The 14,638-nt window shown below is 39.0% G+C and overlaps 2 protein-coding genes across 11 annotated transcripts; one reads left to right on the top strand and one right to left on the bottom strand.

The window, feature by feature from the left end:
* The first annotated feature begins 7 nt into the window (after positions 1 to 7).
* Positions 8 to 8,679, top strand: LOC106452311 (protein indeterminate-domain 11). Of its 10 annotated transcripts, none has more exons than XM_022704982.2 (5): positions 8 to 176; positions 550 to 804; positions 1,167 to 1,566; positions 2,031 to 2,896; positions 8,509 to 8,679. In XM_022704982.2, the coding sequence occupies exons 2-5, from the start codon at positions 558 to 560 to the stop codon at positions 8,535 to 8,537; spliced, it is 1,542 nt and encodes a 513-aa protein (XP_022560703.1). In that variant the 5' UTR covers positions 8 to 176; positions 550 to 557; the 3' UTR covers positions 8,538 to 8,679. The 10 variants fall into 10 exon arrangements, with proteins under 10 accessions (XP_022560703.1, XP_048613083.1, XP_048613081.1 ...); XM_048757124.1 differs by having other exon boundaries at positions 9 to 176; positions 550 to 786; XM_048757130.1 differs by lacking the exon at positions 8,509 to 8,679 and adding an exon at positions 272 to 417 and having other exon boundaries at positions 122 to 176; positions 550 to 786; positions 2,031 to 3,090.
* A 918-nt stretch (positions 8,680 to 9,597) lies between these two features.
* Positions 9,598 to 10,653, bottom strand: LOC111207253. Its single transcript, XM_048757132.1, has 2 exons — positions 10,630 to 10,653; positions 9,598 to 9,974 (listed from the first exon to the last, which is right to left on the bottom strand). The coding sequence occupies exon 2, from the start codon at positions 9,960 to 9,962 to the stop codon at positions 9,753 to 9,755; it is 210 nt and encodes a 69-aa protein (XP_048613089.1). The 5' UTR covers positions 9,963 to 9,974; positions 10,630 to 10,653; the 3' UTR covers positions 9,598 to 9,752.
* Between the last annotated feature and the right edge of the window lie 3,985 nt (positions 10,654 to 14,638).

The following is a 14,638-nucleotide window of genomic DNA, read 5'->3' as shown; positions in this document are numbered from 1 at the left end:
CTTCGCTTGTAAGGGGAAAATAATACAAAAAGCAGAAAATGCCATTTTTTCTTAGCGGTAGGGTTCTCTTTTATTTCTCTCTATTTTATTTTGAATTTGAATTTTTGGGGTTTCAAATACACGGTGAGAAAGATAAAAAAGTTTCTCTTGTCCACAATCTCTCTTTCTACTTCTAGGTATATTGATTTTCTTCCTTCTTCTGTTTTCTTATCAAGTTCTTGTTCATGTTCTGTGTAGTAATTTGTTGTTACTTCTATTTTGTTTCATCGAGACGAAGTCTCGTTGGTTTCAACCATGAAGCAGAAAAGTGGATAGAGGTTGTCTCTTGGGTTGAAGCCAAAGAAGGAAGTTTATATATATTTACACAAACTAAAATGAAAGAAAGAAGTTAGGATTATATATAGAGACTCATTTCTTGTATGTATCTGTTTAATCTTCTCTTTTGTCTTCGTTTTTTTAATCAGTAGATAAATAGATCTGAAAGAGGTTGTCTGTTTCTTATCTTTTATTGCTTCTTATATATTTTTCTTCTACCTTTTTTCTCTCAAGGTATTGTTATGACGAGCAAAGACATGTTACTTCATCAGCAAGTACAACAACAACAAGAGGAGAATATGTCGAATCTAACATCTTCTGGGGATCAAGCAAGTGTCTCTTCAGGAAACAGAACTGAAGCAAGTGGTTCTAATTTCTTCCATCATCAACAACAACAAGAAGAGCAACAACAGTTCAGTGTTCCTGAATCTCAGCCTCAGAAGAAGAGGAGAAACCAACCAGGGAATCCAGGTCCGTATGAAAAGAATGGTTAGAAAGAAAAAAATACACAAGTTTTTCTTGGTTTTGGACTGATTCACTATTCCAATTATTTGATACAGTCATCTTCTTGGAAAATTTTTGGGTCGTCTACCAAAAAGAATATTCTCTTCACTGCCTTTATTCTAAACAACAAAAAATAAAACATGTATAACTTTCGGATTTTTTGTGCTTGGTTAATATAGTTTTCATCGGTATAATTATTAATTACTATATTAAGTTAAATCACAAATCGCAACTTAATATAATAATTAATAATTATACTGAGGAAAACTAATAAAGTTGCGATTAGTGATTTTTGGAGTTCATATATACTGAGGATGGTTTTAACTTTCAATACTTTTCATTTTCAGACCCCGAGTCAGAAGTGATTGCTTTGTCACCAAAAACACTGATGGCAACAAACAGATTCGTCTGTGAGATCTGCAACAAAGGATTCCAAAGAGATCAGAATCTACAGCTTCACAGGAGAGGTCACAATCTACCATGGAAGCTGAAACAACGATCCAACAAAGAAGTGATAAGGAAGAAAGTGTATGTTTGTCCAGAAGCAAGCTGTGTCCACCATGACCCATCTCGAGCTCTCGGTGACTTGACCGGAATCAAGAAGCATTTCTGCAGAAAGCATGGAGAGAAGAAGTGGAAATGTGACAAATGTTCAAAGAAATATGCTGTTCAGTCAGATTGCAAGGCTCATTCTAAGACTTGTGGCACTAAAGAATACAGATGTGACTGTGGCACTCTCTTTTCTAGGTAAATAAACCCATTATGATGATTACATTTTTATTTATTAGATAATTTTAGAATATATAGTAATTACAATTAATTAGTACTGGTTTTGAATTTGGGATATGTTATGGTTGTGCAAGAACTGGAGGGACACATGGTACAAAGCATTCTGTTTTGATATGAGTAATTTCATTTAATTTGAAAGAGGACAATAGAATGGTAGCTCAAAAGAATCTTCATTTATAATATGAAACTAGTTCAGGGTACTTTTCTTCCTTTATCTCTTAGAATATATACTATTATGGGTTTTTTCTCTCCTATTCTTGCATTAATATCATTCATCTTACAATACATATGTGATTGCTACGAGCTATAGATGGACCACATAACTTCCATAGCATCTCTCAACGTGTACATTTCTTCGTATTAACTATTAACATTGTTATATATTGATCATTTTATGGTTTTGTTGTTTGGTAAATAAACAGGAGGGATAGTTACATAACTCATAGAGCATTTTGTGTAGCACTGGCAGAAGAGACAGCCAGGGAAGTAGTATTACCACAAAACCAGAATCATCAATCAAACCCTCTTATCATTCACCAGTCTTCTTCTCATCATCAAGCACAAGCAAACATGAACATCTCTTCCTCATCTTCCTCTTCCCACAACATCATCAATACTCTTCACTTCGAAACCAACGTTAATAATTGTGAGAGTAGCAGCAACCATCTACATACATTTCCCATGAAGAAAGAGCAACAACAAACCGATGATCAAATCATCAATTACCACCACCATGGCGTCCCTACTTGGCTTTCTCCTCAGCCGCAAGATCTCACATCTTCAAACCCTAGCCCTAGTAATGGTGGTGGAGGAGGAGGTTTGTTCTCTCTTGCAGCTTCTCCGGCTATGTCAGCCACAGCATTACTCCAGAAAGCAGCCCAAATGGGTTCCACAAGAACAACTCCTTTGCCACCAACCACCGACTTCGAGAGGTCTCATAACACCCTCACCACGACAATGGCGGCCATGACGTCACCGTCGGGATTCATCACTTCAAACAACAACAATCAAGCCTTCATTCAAGACTACAACGCCTCCGGGTTTAACCATCATCACGGTGGAGAAGAAGCCTTCGACAACACATTCAGCGGGTTCTTGAGGACAAACGCTGATACCACAACCGCAGGATCAGACACGAATAAAAGCGGTGGAGGAGGAGAGGGTTTGACGAGAGACTTCTTGGGGATAAGACCGTTAATGTCTCATAACGAGATTCTAAGTTTTGTCGGTCTCGGGAATTGCATCAATGACGCTGCTTCCGATCAGCTTCATCCAAAGCCTTGGCAGGGTTAGTTAGTTTCTTTGCTTATATAATGAGTCTATCTGAGATTTTAATATTAATATATGTGTATATAAATATCTAGTTTTATATTTCTTCGTTTTAAAAATTTTATATGCTGAATTCCAAAGGAGAATCAAAATTAAAATGGTGCACGTTTACACATAAATCATGTTTGATTAAAATTGTCACGTATTCGTCTATTTTGCTTCTCTTTTCTTTTTCGTTTATACGAGACTACGAACTCAACGATATGCGTCAACTCATTGATTAAGAAAGGCAGGTTTTTTTAGAATAGCGTCCTTTTGTTGTATTTTTTATACACGATCATTTGCAAAATGATTAGGTAACTGAAACCTAAAAGAGAAGTGAAAAGGTAAAGTGAAAGAAAGATTAGTATATAAGAAATTAATTATGAAATGAGGCACATGAAAGCAAAAAGTAAGGAGGATATGCATTGGATTCGAAGGTAGCTCATCTTTTGCTAATAAACCTTTTCGAAGTTAAAATGCAAAATATGAATGTTATCTTTTTTTATTTGAGGAAAAAATATATAATTAAATTTTCGATCGAATCTACTTTTTTTTTTGAGCAGCGTTCGACTCTACACTTTTCGAAGTTAAAATCCAAAATATGAATGTTATCTTTTTTTATTTGAGGAAAATTATATAATTAAAATTTCGATCAACTCTGTAGAATTGGATATCAAACTGACTTGATTTTATTAAGATATACAGTTGAGACTTTATACAATTCCAATGACAGTCTAACATCCGTGTTTCCTTATAACTAATAGGAAACTATACATAACTTTAACAAGAGAATATAGTAAACTATACGATATAGAATATATCGTAATACTTCCCCTTACGTTGGAGCGTGCATGTCACAAACGCCCAACTTGGACAATAAAGTATTGAACTGAACCCGTCCCAACGCCTTGGTCAGAATGTCCGCGACCTGCTCCTTGGTACGTATGTGATGGAGATTAATAAGACCAGCTTTTACAGCGTCTCGAACCGCATGACAATCATTTTCAATGTGCTTGGTACGTTCATGGAAGACTGGATTTGTAGCAATGTAGATAGCTGCTTTACTATCACAGAAGAAGCGAGTAGGAGCCTGTTTGACATCGAATCCATGCAACAGTTTACGTAACCAATTAACTTCTTTGAGAGCATCAGACATAGCTCGATATTCAGCTTCTGCGGAAGAATGGGATACTGTATCTTGTTTCTTTGTCTTCCAACAGACCGGAGAATCACCAAGTAAAACAACAAAGGCACTGAGAGAACGACGGGTTTTGCAACAAGAAGACCAATCAGAGTCACAGTAAATGGTGAGGGACATATCTTTAGACGAGCTTAACATGATTCCTTGGCCAGGAGAATTCTTTAAAAAACACACTACTCATTGCGCAGCTTCCCAATGAGCTTCTTTGGGCGTCTGCATATACTGAGAGAGAACATGAACCGAATAACTTAACTCGGGTCTGGTATGGAGAAGATACAATAACCTGCCGACAAGCATCCTATACTTGCGCGGATCAGCCAAGACGGGACTCTCAACCTTGCCGAGTTGAAGATTCTGTTCGAGAGGAGTTGCCGCCGGCTTGCAGCCAAGGTTTCCTGTGTCGGCAATAATGTCCAAAGTGTACTTTCGCTGAGAGAGAAATATACCTTCTGGACCACGACTTACTTCAATACCGAGGAAGTATTTGAGTTTTCCCAGATCCTTCATAGAGAAACACTTACTCAAATACTCTTTGAACTTTTGTACCATACGACTATTGTTACCACTGATAAGCAAATCATCAACATATATCAACACACACAGCTGTATTCCTTTGCGACTGTAGCAGAACAATGAGTAGTCATCATAGGACTGGATAAAACCAAACTTAAGCAGCGCATCAGAGAGCTTTTTAAACCAGCATCGGGGAGCTTGCTTGAGACCATATAATGACTTGCGAAGACGACAAACCTTATTGGGATGAGAATGAAGAAATCCAGGCGGTAGTTTCATGTATACTTCTTCTTCGAGATCGCCATGAAGGAAAGCGTTGTTGACATCCATTTGAAAAAATTCCCATTGATTTGCTGCGACCAAACAAAGAAACATACGCACTGTCGTCATTTTAATAACAGGAGCAAATGTTTCATTATAGTCTTCCCCTTCGACATGTTTGTTTCCCATAACTACAACTCGAGATTTATGTCTCCGGATCGTGCCATCAGTATTATACTTGATTTTATAAACCCATTGACTTCTGAGTGCAACCTTATCAGGCGGTAGATCGCATATGTCCCACGTATGTTGTTTTTCGAGAGCAACTACTTCGTCAACCATGGAATCATCTCATACATCGATCACAACAGCTTCCTTAAAGTGTTTGGGTTCAACTGCGGGTGTAATTGCAGCTAGGAAAGCTTGTTGCTGTGGAGTAAAGTTAGAATCAAAAACATACTTTGTCAATGGATAAAGTGAATTACCTTGGACCGAAGACGAGGTATGAGACGCGGAGACCGAAGGAGCGTGATGGGTACTTGAGGTAGAACTTTTCACTGATGTATTATATGTTACATAGTCCCTGAGTTTAACAGACGGCATTTGCTGACGTTTACCCCGACCAAGATTTTCTTCAGGCGGCAGGGGACTACTATCATCGCTAGTTAGATCAGCTGCAGTTGTTATAACCTCTTCTTCGATGTCACCACTGTCCTGAACAACTGGTTCAGCCTGTAGAACTCCATCACCAGTACTACTAGAGATCGATGAATCAGCTGGAACATCAAGAGAATGATCGGCATGTAAGGATCTCCCCCTGTCCGAAGAACCAGTCGGAGCCGCTACTATGTTGTAGCTCCAGTCATCATCAACGATGTCCACCAAAGTTGTTGTTGACACTGGTTCCTTGCGTGTTGCATATGGGAAAACATCTTCCCAAAAAACCACATCTCGAGATATTATAAACTCGTTACGATCCATGTCAAACACTTTGTAACCCTTTTTCCCGAAAGGGTAGCCGACGAAGATACACAAACGACTCTTCTCACCAAACTTATCTTTGTCTCTTGCTTGGCGATGAGTGTAACAGGCAGACCCAAAGACCCGTAACTGCGTATAGTCTGGTTGAAAACCATGAAGGACTTCAAAGGGAGAGTGACCTTTATGAATTGCAGTTGGCGTCCTATTAATCAAGTAGGCTGCGGTCATGACGGCTTCACCCCAGAACGTTATAGGCAAACTCGCCTGAAATAGTAGTGCTCGGGCAACATTAAGTATGTGCCTCTTCTTCCTCTCCACATGACCATTTTGCTGAGGAGTTCCAACGCACGAGGTCTGATGTATAATCACCTTCTCGCGGAAATATGATGAGAGACACATAAACTCAGTTCCATTATCACTTCGCACCATCTTAACAGCTTTACCAAATTGTTTTTCTGTGTAGGCGAGAAAGTTTTTCAGAATTGTCTTAACTTCTGACTTCTCAAGCATAAGGTATGTCCACACTGATCGAGAGAAATCATCAACAATAGTCAGAAAATATACAGCACCACAAGAAGAAGGAACACGGTATGGACCCCATACGTCGACATGAATTAATGAAAAACAATCAACTGATTTATTAATACTGTCTGGAAAAATTTCTCGAGTTTGCTTAGCTCTAAAACATACGTCACAGTGACGTGAGCTAGTAGAAGAAGAAGAGGACAAAGATAAAGCCGAAAGCACATTAAAACTAGGATGTCCTAAACGCTGATGCCACAATGACTGATCTGGAGAAGCATTCACTGTGTTTATCTTTGTTGTAGCCACATCCGTTAAGTAGTATACCCCATCACGCTCTTTACCGGTTCCAATCAGAGTCCTCGAAAAACGGTCCTGCAAAACACAAATAGCATCAGTGAAAGTCGCAAGACAGTTTGTTTGCTTTAGAAATTTTGCGACAGATATCAAGGTGCAATTCAAGGATGGCACATAGAGGATGTTCGTCAGTGATACTTTCCCGACAGGGGAAGAACTCCCATGCTCATAGCAAACGTACGACTGACGTCTGCAAAGCCTACTGAGCACGGTGGTATGGGTGCAATATTGTGCAACATAGAGAGCTTCCCGGTCATATGGTGAGAAGCTCCAGTATCAAAAATAACATCACCATATTTCTTCTTACCGGATAACTTATCGGAACCTGATTTTTCTTGGATCATCTGAGTGAGAACCTTCCATTGTTCTTGTGTAAACTCTGGGAAAGGCGATGAGTTTGAGCTGGTAGCATGTGCCGTAGCCGTCTGTCCTCAGCCTCTGCCACCACGACCACTTCTGCCTCGTCTACGACCAGCTGCAGTACGATTGGATCGCTCATTCCACCATTCCAGAAATCCCACCAACTGCCAGCAATCCTTTTTCTCATGTCCGCAATGAGAGCAGAGACTATGTCGATCTTTGTTTCGAAGAATTGACGTGTCGGACCTGGAACCACTCTGGTTTGGAGACACCATCTCCGTTTGTCGAGCAACAAATCCTATCGCATCTTGTTGCTGCTCATGACCGCGAGAAGAATTCAGACGCTGCTCTTCTCGTATCACTTTGGAGTACACTTCTCCAATTGTCGACAGAGGATCCATACCAATCAAGGATGTACACAGACCTCCAAAGCGAGAGTCATCAAGACCCATGATGAACTGGTGAACTTTTTCGTCCTCTCTTTCTTGCCTGATTTCATTAGCTGCACCGCAAGTACACATAGGCAGGATACGATAGACTGCATATTTTTCCCACAAGGAACACAGTCTGCCATAATATTCAAGCACGCTTTGACCTTCTTGTCGACATGCCGCTTGTTGAGCTTTAAGTTGATGAATATGGACTTTGTTCCCAACTGAGAACCTCTGTTTCAACTCCGACCACAGCTGACTTGCATCACTTACGAACGTCACTGACGACTTCACGTTTGGCTCTATAGCCGCCCTAATCCAACCAATGATCATGGAATTCACTGCAATCCAGTTGTCATGGTCGGGATCATCAGCAAGAGGTTTCTTCAAAGAGCCATTAATAAAATCCACTTTACGCTTTGTCTGAAGGGCGTTGAGCATCTCACTTGCTCACTGATTGTAATTCTCGCCGTTTAGCTTAACAGGTGTGATCATGGCTCAGGGGTTCTCGGAACCATAGAGAACATACGGAGAGGTACTAAGGGGCCCCTCTGCAACAGGTTTATCAACCTTAGTAACCGAACTTAGGTCAGACATCGTCACTGACGGTATTAGGTTAGTTCAAACTTTGAACAGATCGACTAAGAACAAGAACTTGTCCAAACTATGGCAAGAGAAACGATGGATATTTTGTATTTAGAATGATCTTCGCTCTGATACCATGTAGAATTGGATATCAAACTGACTTGATTTTATTAAGCTATACAGCTGAGACTTTATACAACTCCAATGAGGGTATAACATCTGTGTTTCCTTATAACTAATAGCAAACTATACATAACTTTAACAAGAGAATATAGAAAACTATACGATATAGAATATATCGTAATAAACTCTATTTTTTAGCAGCGTTCGACTCTACATATATTTTTCTTTTTACTAACTAGATCTCATCTCATGCAGGGACGCAAGTGGGATCCAACAAAAGATAGGGACGCGCATCAAGGTTTGCTAGGTGGCGTGTATGAAACATATGTACATCAGTACATGTCACACATGGCCACAACTTTATAATATGCTATTGTTGATTACACGTTGAAACGTTCATTCAAATGATGATTAATTAGTTTGCAATTCACAGCTTTTATCAGTTAAATTGCTAATGCTAATTGAACTTTTAAACCTCTTATAGAATTATGTCCCCGGATTAGGGTAAAATTCATTTCAACAAAATGAAATAGAAAAATCATTATTATGCTCCAATGTGACCATACTTGAAATTTATCTGGCCACACACTAAATATTATATGTATTTTATTTTTGTCTGGTTTTAGCTAAAAATAATATTTTCACATGCAATAAAGTGTGGAAAATGATTGAAATAAATAAAGATGTCTTCTTGTTTTTCAACGAGGCGGATGTGACATATGTTTTTCAACAATTTTCATATTTCTGTAGCTAAAAAATATTTATGCATTTTGTCATATACAGTATATATTGGGGAAAGCTATAACTTGATTTCACTGACATAAATAAGACAAGATTGTTCCATGGTAGAAAAACAAAAGGGTTATAAACTTATAATTAGCGAGAAAATCCAACGGTAATTTAGATTCAACAAGTCATTAGATGGTTATTTAGAGTTTATAATTAGCTTATTTTCACAAATGGTGTACTAAGAGGGGGACTCATATAGCCACTACAAATGAAAGGAGTGGTGAACCATTTTCAGGAATTTTTGTAAGATAATCATATACCAGAGGAGACCAGAGATCTTTTTCTTTTATTTTTTCCAAACTTACAGTACAGTTAAAAGTAAAAACACTATTGATGTAAAAGATCTCAAATACAGAAGGGCTTAACAAAGAAAAAATGTCAAATACAGAAGGACCGGACCCATGAATTAGTCAATATGATCATGAGTTATGCATTGGTAAGGTTTGCTTTTTGTCTGATTTTAATGAAGTGATCCCACAATCACAATTTACTCATTTGTTTTTGTTTGCTTGTCAAAGACAATAACTTCTACAAATCCTTTATGTTACACAAGAATGCTTGTAAGTTGTAAGACTCATAAAACATTCAACAACATAACAATTTTTCTGCAGAAGAAACCAAAGAATCCTTCAAAAAACTAGTATGAAGTTTTCTCCTTTTTTATTAATTTGGTTTAAGGAAGAAGAATTACATAGATGAGTAAATATTATTCATTTAGAAGGTGGTGTCTTCTTGGAGGCATCATCCTTTTGATCTTGCTTAGATCCAGACACAGCAGCGGTTGCAGCCACGGTCATGGCTGTAGCGGCTGCACCGAGCTTAACACCCCCAGCTGCCTTCATCGCGCCAGCAACTTTGGCGAATATCGCCACTCCACCTACCAGGATACCTCTTAAAGCTACTGTGGGTTTCACCACCATTTTTCGTTACCCCTGCCCATTTTCACACACACATATATATATATATATATATATATATATATATATATATATCAAACTTCTTCAAAAAAAAAAAACCGAAACTTGCAAACCGATAAAAGCTATAATCAAGAACAGAAAGTTTATTTAACTTAATCTACGCTGTAATAATCACTAGTAAGAGAATTATCATCTAGATATTAAAATGTTTACTCACAATACATGTCGCTGAGAGATGGAACAATTCATACTAACAAACATGACATCTTAGAAACCACACGCTCCTCTCAAACAACTACAAGTTTTACAAATCAAATCAACATTCGATACAGACTACATGGTGCCTCTGAACCAAAATTGAATCGAAAGTTCGGACGTTTATCTAATTTTACACAATCAAATCAACAACATCTATCCATTGTTGCTTATCGACCCAAGAAGCTGTGAATCGGCTAAATGTTTGTACGAGTAGCACAATACAATCCAAGATTCGAATACAAAACAATGAAGCAAATGGAGATACGACGCCTAGATATGAATCTGAGGGACAGAAACCAAATGATATAATACTACGGAGTTCTCCTATCGATCGAGGGCAAAAGAAAGATTACGACTTTGAGATTCCAATAGATTGATACAAGCTGCGATATAGTTTTGTCGGAAGACTCACCGTTAGATGTCTTCTCTGTTGGTGTTGTCGGAGATTTGATTGAAATCGATTTCTCAGGCAAACAAGTTTATTTTCTTCTCTCAGACAAAAGCTATCGAGTTTGTTAAACGATGTCGTTTATTAAAAAAAAAAGAATATTCCCTCCGGCGTCGTTTTGTCACTTCTTGTGACGATGTGAGCTTTGCATGCAACAACTTATTAGATTTTGGTTTGCATCATTCTCTATTAATTTACTTATTCTTGTGTTTGAAAAAAAAAAAAAAGTTTTTACTGGCTTTTTCCTAATGGGAGAACTGCAAGGATCATGTGTTTTCTTAGGATGTTTATGAAGAGTGTAAAAATGAAGCAATAAGAAACAAGATGGTGGGTTAAGGTCTCAAGACAATGGAGATACCACTACAAGGGACAAACATGCATGGTTGGTTAAGGTCTCAAGACAATGGAGATGCCACTACAAGGGACAAGCATGCATGGTGGGTTAAGGTCTCAAAACAATGGGTTATTAGTTTATCATATCTCATCTACCATTTACCATACTTGTAACCACTATATATATGAGATGTTCTCATAAGCAAATCAATCAAGTGAATAAGATTATCTTTCTTTACTCTCTCTCTCTCTTGTTCTTCACTATGTTCTTTAATTTCTAACATGGTATCAGAGCATCAAAGCTCTTGAACACCAAACTGCTTCCGCAAATCTATTCTATTCACCTTACTCTTTCACTTGTTTGGTTTACTTTCTTCAGAATCTCTTTCATTTTCTTTTACCCAATAGCAAGCAAAGATGGAGCAACACCAGCTAGTGAGGATTCCAGTCACCATGAAGGGTCCTAACTACATTACTTGGTCGAGATTGACCAGGACAGCTCTTGGAGGAAGAGGTCTATGGGAGCACATCACCACAAGTGAAACCCCAAGACAAATCACCCAAGGAGAAGATGGCAAGGAGGTTGTAGTGGTAGATGAAGACAAATGGGGTCAGGAGGATCTCATGGTGCTGTCTATCTTGCAAGGCTCACTTGATACTCCTATCATGGAGTCTTACTCACACTGTGAGACTGCAAAGAAGCTATGGGATACCTTATACAAGGTATATGGCAACACTTCAAACCTCACCAGAATATTTGAGGTTAAGAGGGCAATCAACAACTTGCAGCAAGAGGAGATGGACTTCACCAAACACCTTGGAAAGTACAGCCAGTTGTGGTCTGAACTTGAGATGCTGAGACCAAGTACCACTGATCCTAGTACACTAGAAGAGAGGCGTGAGCAAGACAAGGTCTTTGGATTGCTTCTCACACTCAACCCAAGCTTCAATGATGTACTTAAACACATATTGAGAGCTAAAGAGCTTCCAAGCTATGATGATGTGTGTGCTCAACTTTGGAAGGAGCTAGGCTCAGATGGTCTCTTTGGTGGAAAAGAGGAGCTGTCTATGGGAAACAAAGCTGAGAAGATGGAGAGTGCTTCAGGCAACAAAGCACACTTAAAATCAAGAAGAGGAGGAGACAAGTCTGTGACTTGTGAGCACTGCAAGAATCTAGGCCACTCAAAAACCAATTGTTGGATACTCCATCCTCACCTCAGACCTGCTTCAACCAACAGATACAACCAGGCCAAAGCACATGAAGCAAGAGCTCACGAAACCACAATATCAGGCTCCATGCACATAGGAGAAGATGGAAGAGCTATGATCTCAACCACCCACACTGGTGGATCCACATCTCATGCCATGTCTCAGCCATCCCCTGATGATGCCTTCATCCGCAAGTCAGACATTGAAGCGCTTATCAAGGCTATCAATGCAAACTCTGGTAACATCAGTGTCAATGCTTTAAATTCTATTCACAGTGCTTCACATACTACTAGACCTTTGATCATTGATTCTGGAGCTTCTCATCATATGATTAGGGATGCTAGACTGATTAGTGATGTTAAACCTGCTCTAGGGAGTGTAGTGATTGCTAATGGTGATAGAATTCCAATTGAAGGAGTAGGAAACTTGAAACTGTTTGATAAGGAGTCTCAAGCTTTTTATATGCCTACTTTCACATCCAACTTATTATCTGTCAAGAGAGCAACCAATGATTTAAATTGCAATGTTATTTTCAGTCCTAATGATGTGTGCTTTCAGGATATTAAGACCAGGAAGATGCTGGGAAAGGGTGTGAGCAAGGGAGAGCTTTACTTGCTTGAAAACACCAAGCTTTCAGATTTATCTTGTGCTTTCAATTCTGCTTCTGTGTTAGCTAGTGATGTTTTATGGCATGCTAGATTAGGTCATCCTCATTCTCGTGCATTAGGATTGATGTTACCTAATTTATCTTTAAAGAATGGAAGTTGTGAGGCTTGTATTCTTGGTAAACACCAGAGATCTGTTTTCCTTAATTCTAAGACTATTTATGAAAATTGCTTTGATCTTGTGCACTCTGATGTTTGGACAGCACCTTGTGTGTCTAGGGAGAACCATAAATATTTTGTTACATTCATAGATGAAAAATCAAAATATACATGGATCACCTTGATTCAAACTAAAGATAGAGTTTTAGAAGCTTTTATTAACTTCCAAAACTATGTATCTAACCATTTCAATTCCAAGATCAAAATCTTTAGGTCTGATAATGGCGGGGAATACACAAGCACTGCTTTCAAACATCACTTAGCAAAACATGGCATAATCCATCAAACAAGTTGCCCATACACACCACAACAGAATGGAGTTGCTGAAAGGAAGAATCGCCATCTTATGGAGGTTGCAAGGAGCATGATGTTCCATACCAATGTTCCAAAGAGGTTCTGGGGAGATGCTGTGGTCTCAGCATGTTATTTGATCAACAGGATTCCCACCAAAGTCCTCCAAGATATCTCTCCCTTTCAGGTATTAAACAAAATAAAACCTCCAATTGATCACTTGCGTGTTTTTGGGTGTGCGTGCTATGTCTTGATACCAGGGGAACAAAGAAATAAGCTTGAAGCCAAGAGTGCCAAAGGCATGTTCATAGGATATACTCATGCGCAGAAGGGGTACAAGTGCTACATACCTGAATCAAGAAGAGTTATGGTCTCAAGGGATGTTAAGTTTGTGGAATCAAAGGGATACTATGATGAGAAGAATTGGGACAGTCTTCAGGATCTCCCACAAGGATCTTCAGATAGGGCAAACAACTTGAGAATCATTCTGGAAAACCTAGGCATCAGCCAGCCTCAAACAAGTGGCATACCGAGCACTTCACTTATACCTCCAGTTGTGGATGAAGCTGCATCAGTTGAAGAAGCAGTCCATCCTGATCATGAGGGGGGAAATCAACCTAATTTGCAAATCCATGAAGAAGCTATCATCCATGAGGAAGCTATCCATGAAGAAGTTATCCATGACGAAGCCATCCACGAGAAAGCTATCCAAGAAAAAGATATCCAAGAAGAAGTTGTTAATGATCAAGATGGAATGCAACAAGAAGTTCGACCATTAAGGAGGAGTACAAGGGTGAAGAAACCATCTCAGTGGATGGACACCAAAGTATACTTCAACAACAATGCAGTAGCTCATCCTATCCAAGCAACATGTTCTTTTGCGAGACTATCTGAAGAGCATGTAGTCTTCATCAGCAACCTGGATCAAGAGTATGTACCAAAGACTTATGAAGAAGCCATGAAGCATGAAGAATGGAGAGATTCAGTTGGGGATGAAGTTGGTGCCATGATCAAGAATGATACTTGGTATGAAATCGAGCTCCCCAAAGGAAAGAAAGCTGTTACAAGCCGTCTACTCTTCACCATCAAGTACCTTGCCAATGGGAAACCAGAAAGAAAGAAAACAAGGCTAGTTGCAAGAGGATACACCCAAGTCTATGGAGAAGACTATCTCGATACATTTGCACCAGTAGCTAAACTCCACACCATAAGGATTCTACTCTCATTGGCAGTAAACTTGGAATGGGATTTATGGCAGATGGATGTCAAGAATGCTTTTCTTCAAGGAGAGCTGGAGGATGAAGTTTACATGAGGC

This window comes from Brassica napus, chromosome C5, assembly GCF_020379485.1.
Source record: "Brassica napus cultivar Da-Ae chromosome C5, Da-Ae, whole genome shotgun sequence".
Taxonomy (NCBI): domain Eukaryota; kingdom Viridiplantae; phylum Streptophyta; class Magnoliopsida; order Brassicales; family Brassicaceae; genus Brassica; species Brassica napus.
The sequence above is the reverse complement of the archived record's forward strand: the minus strand, read 5'-3'. Positions and strand labels throughout refer to the sequence as shown.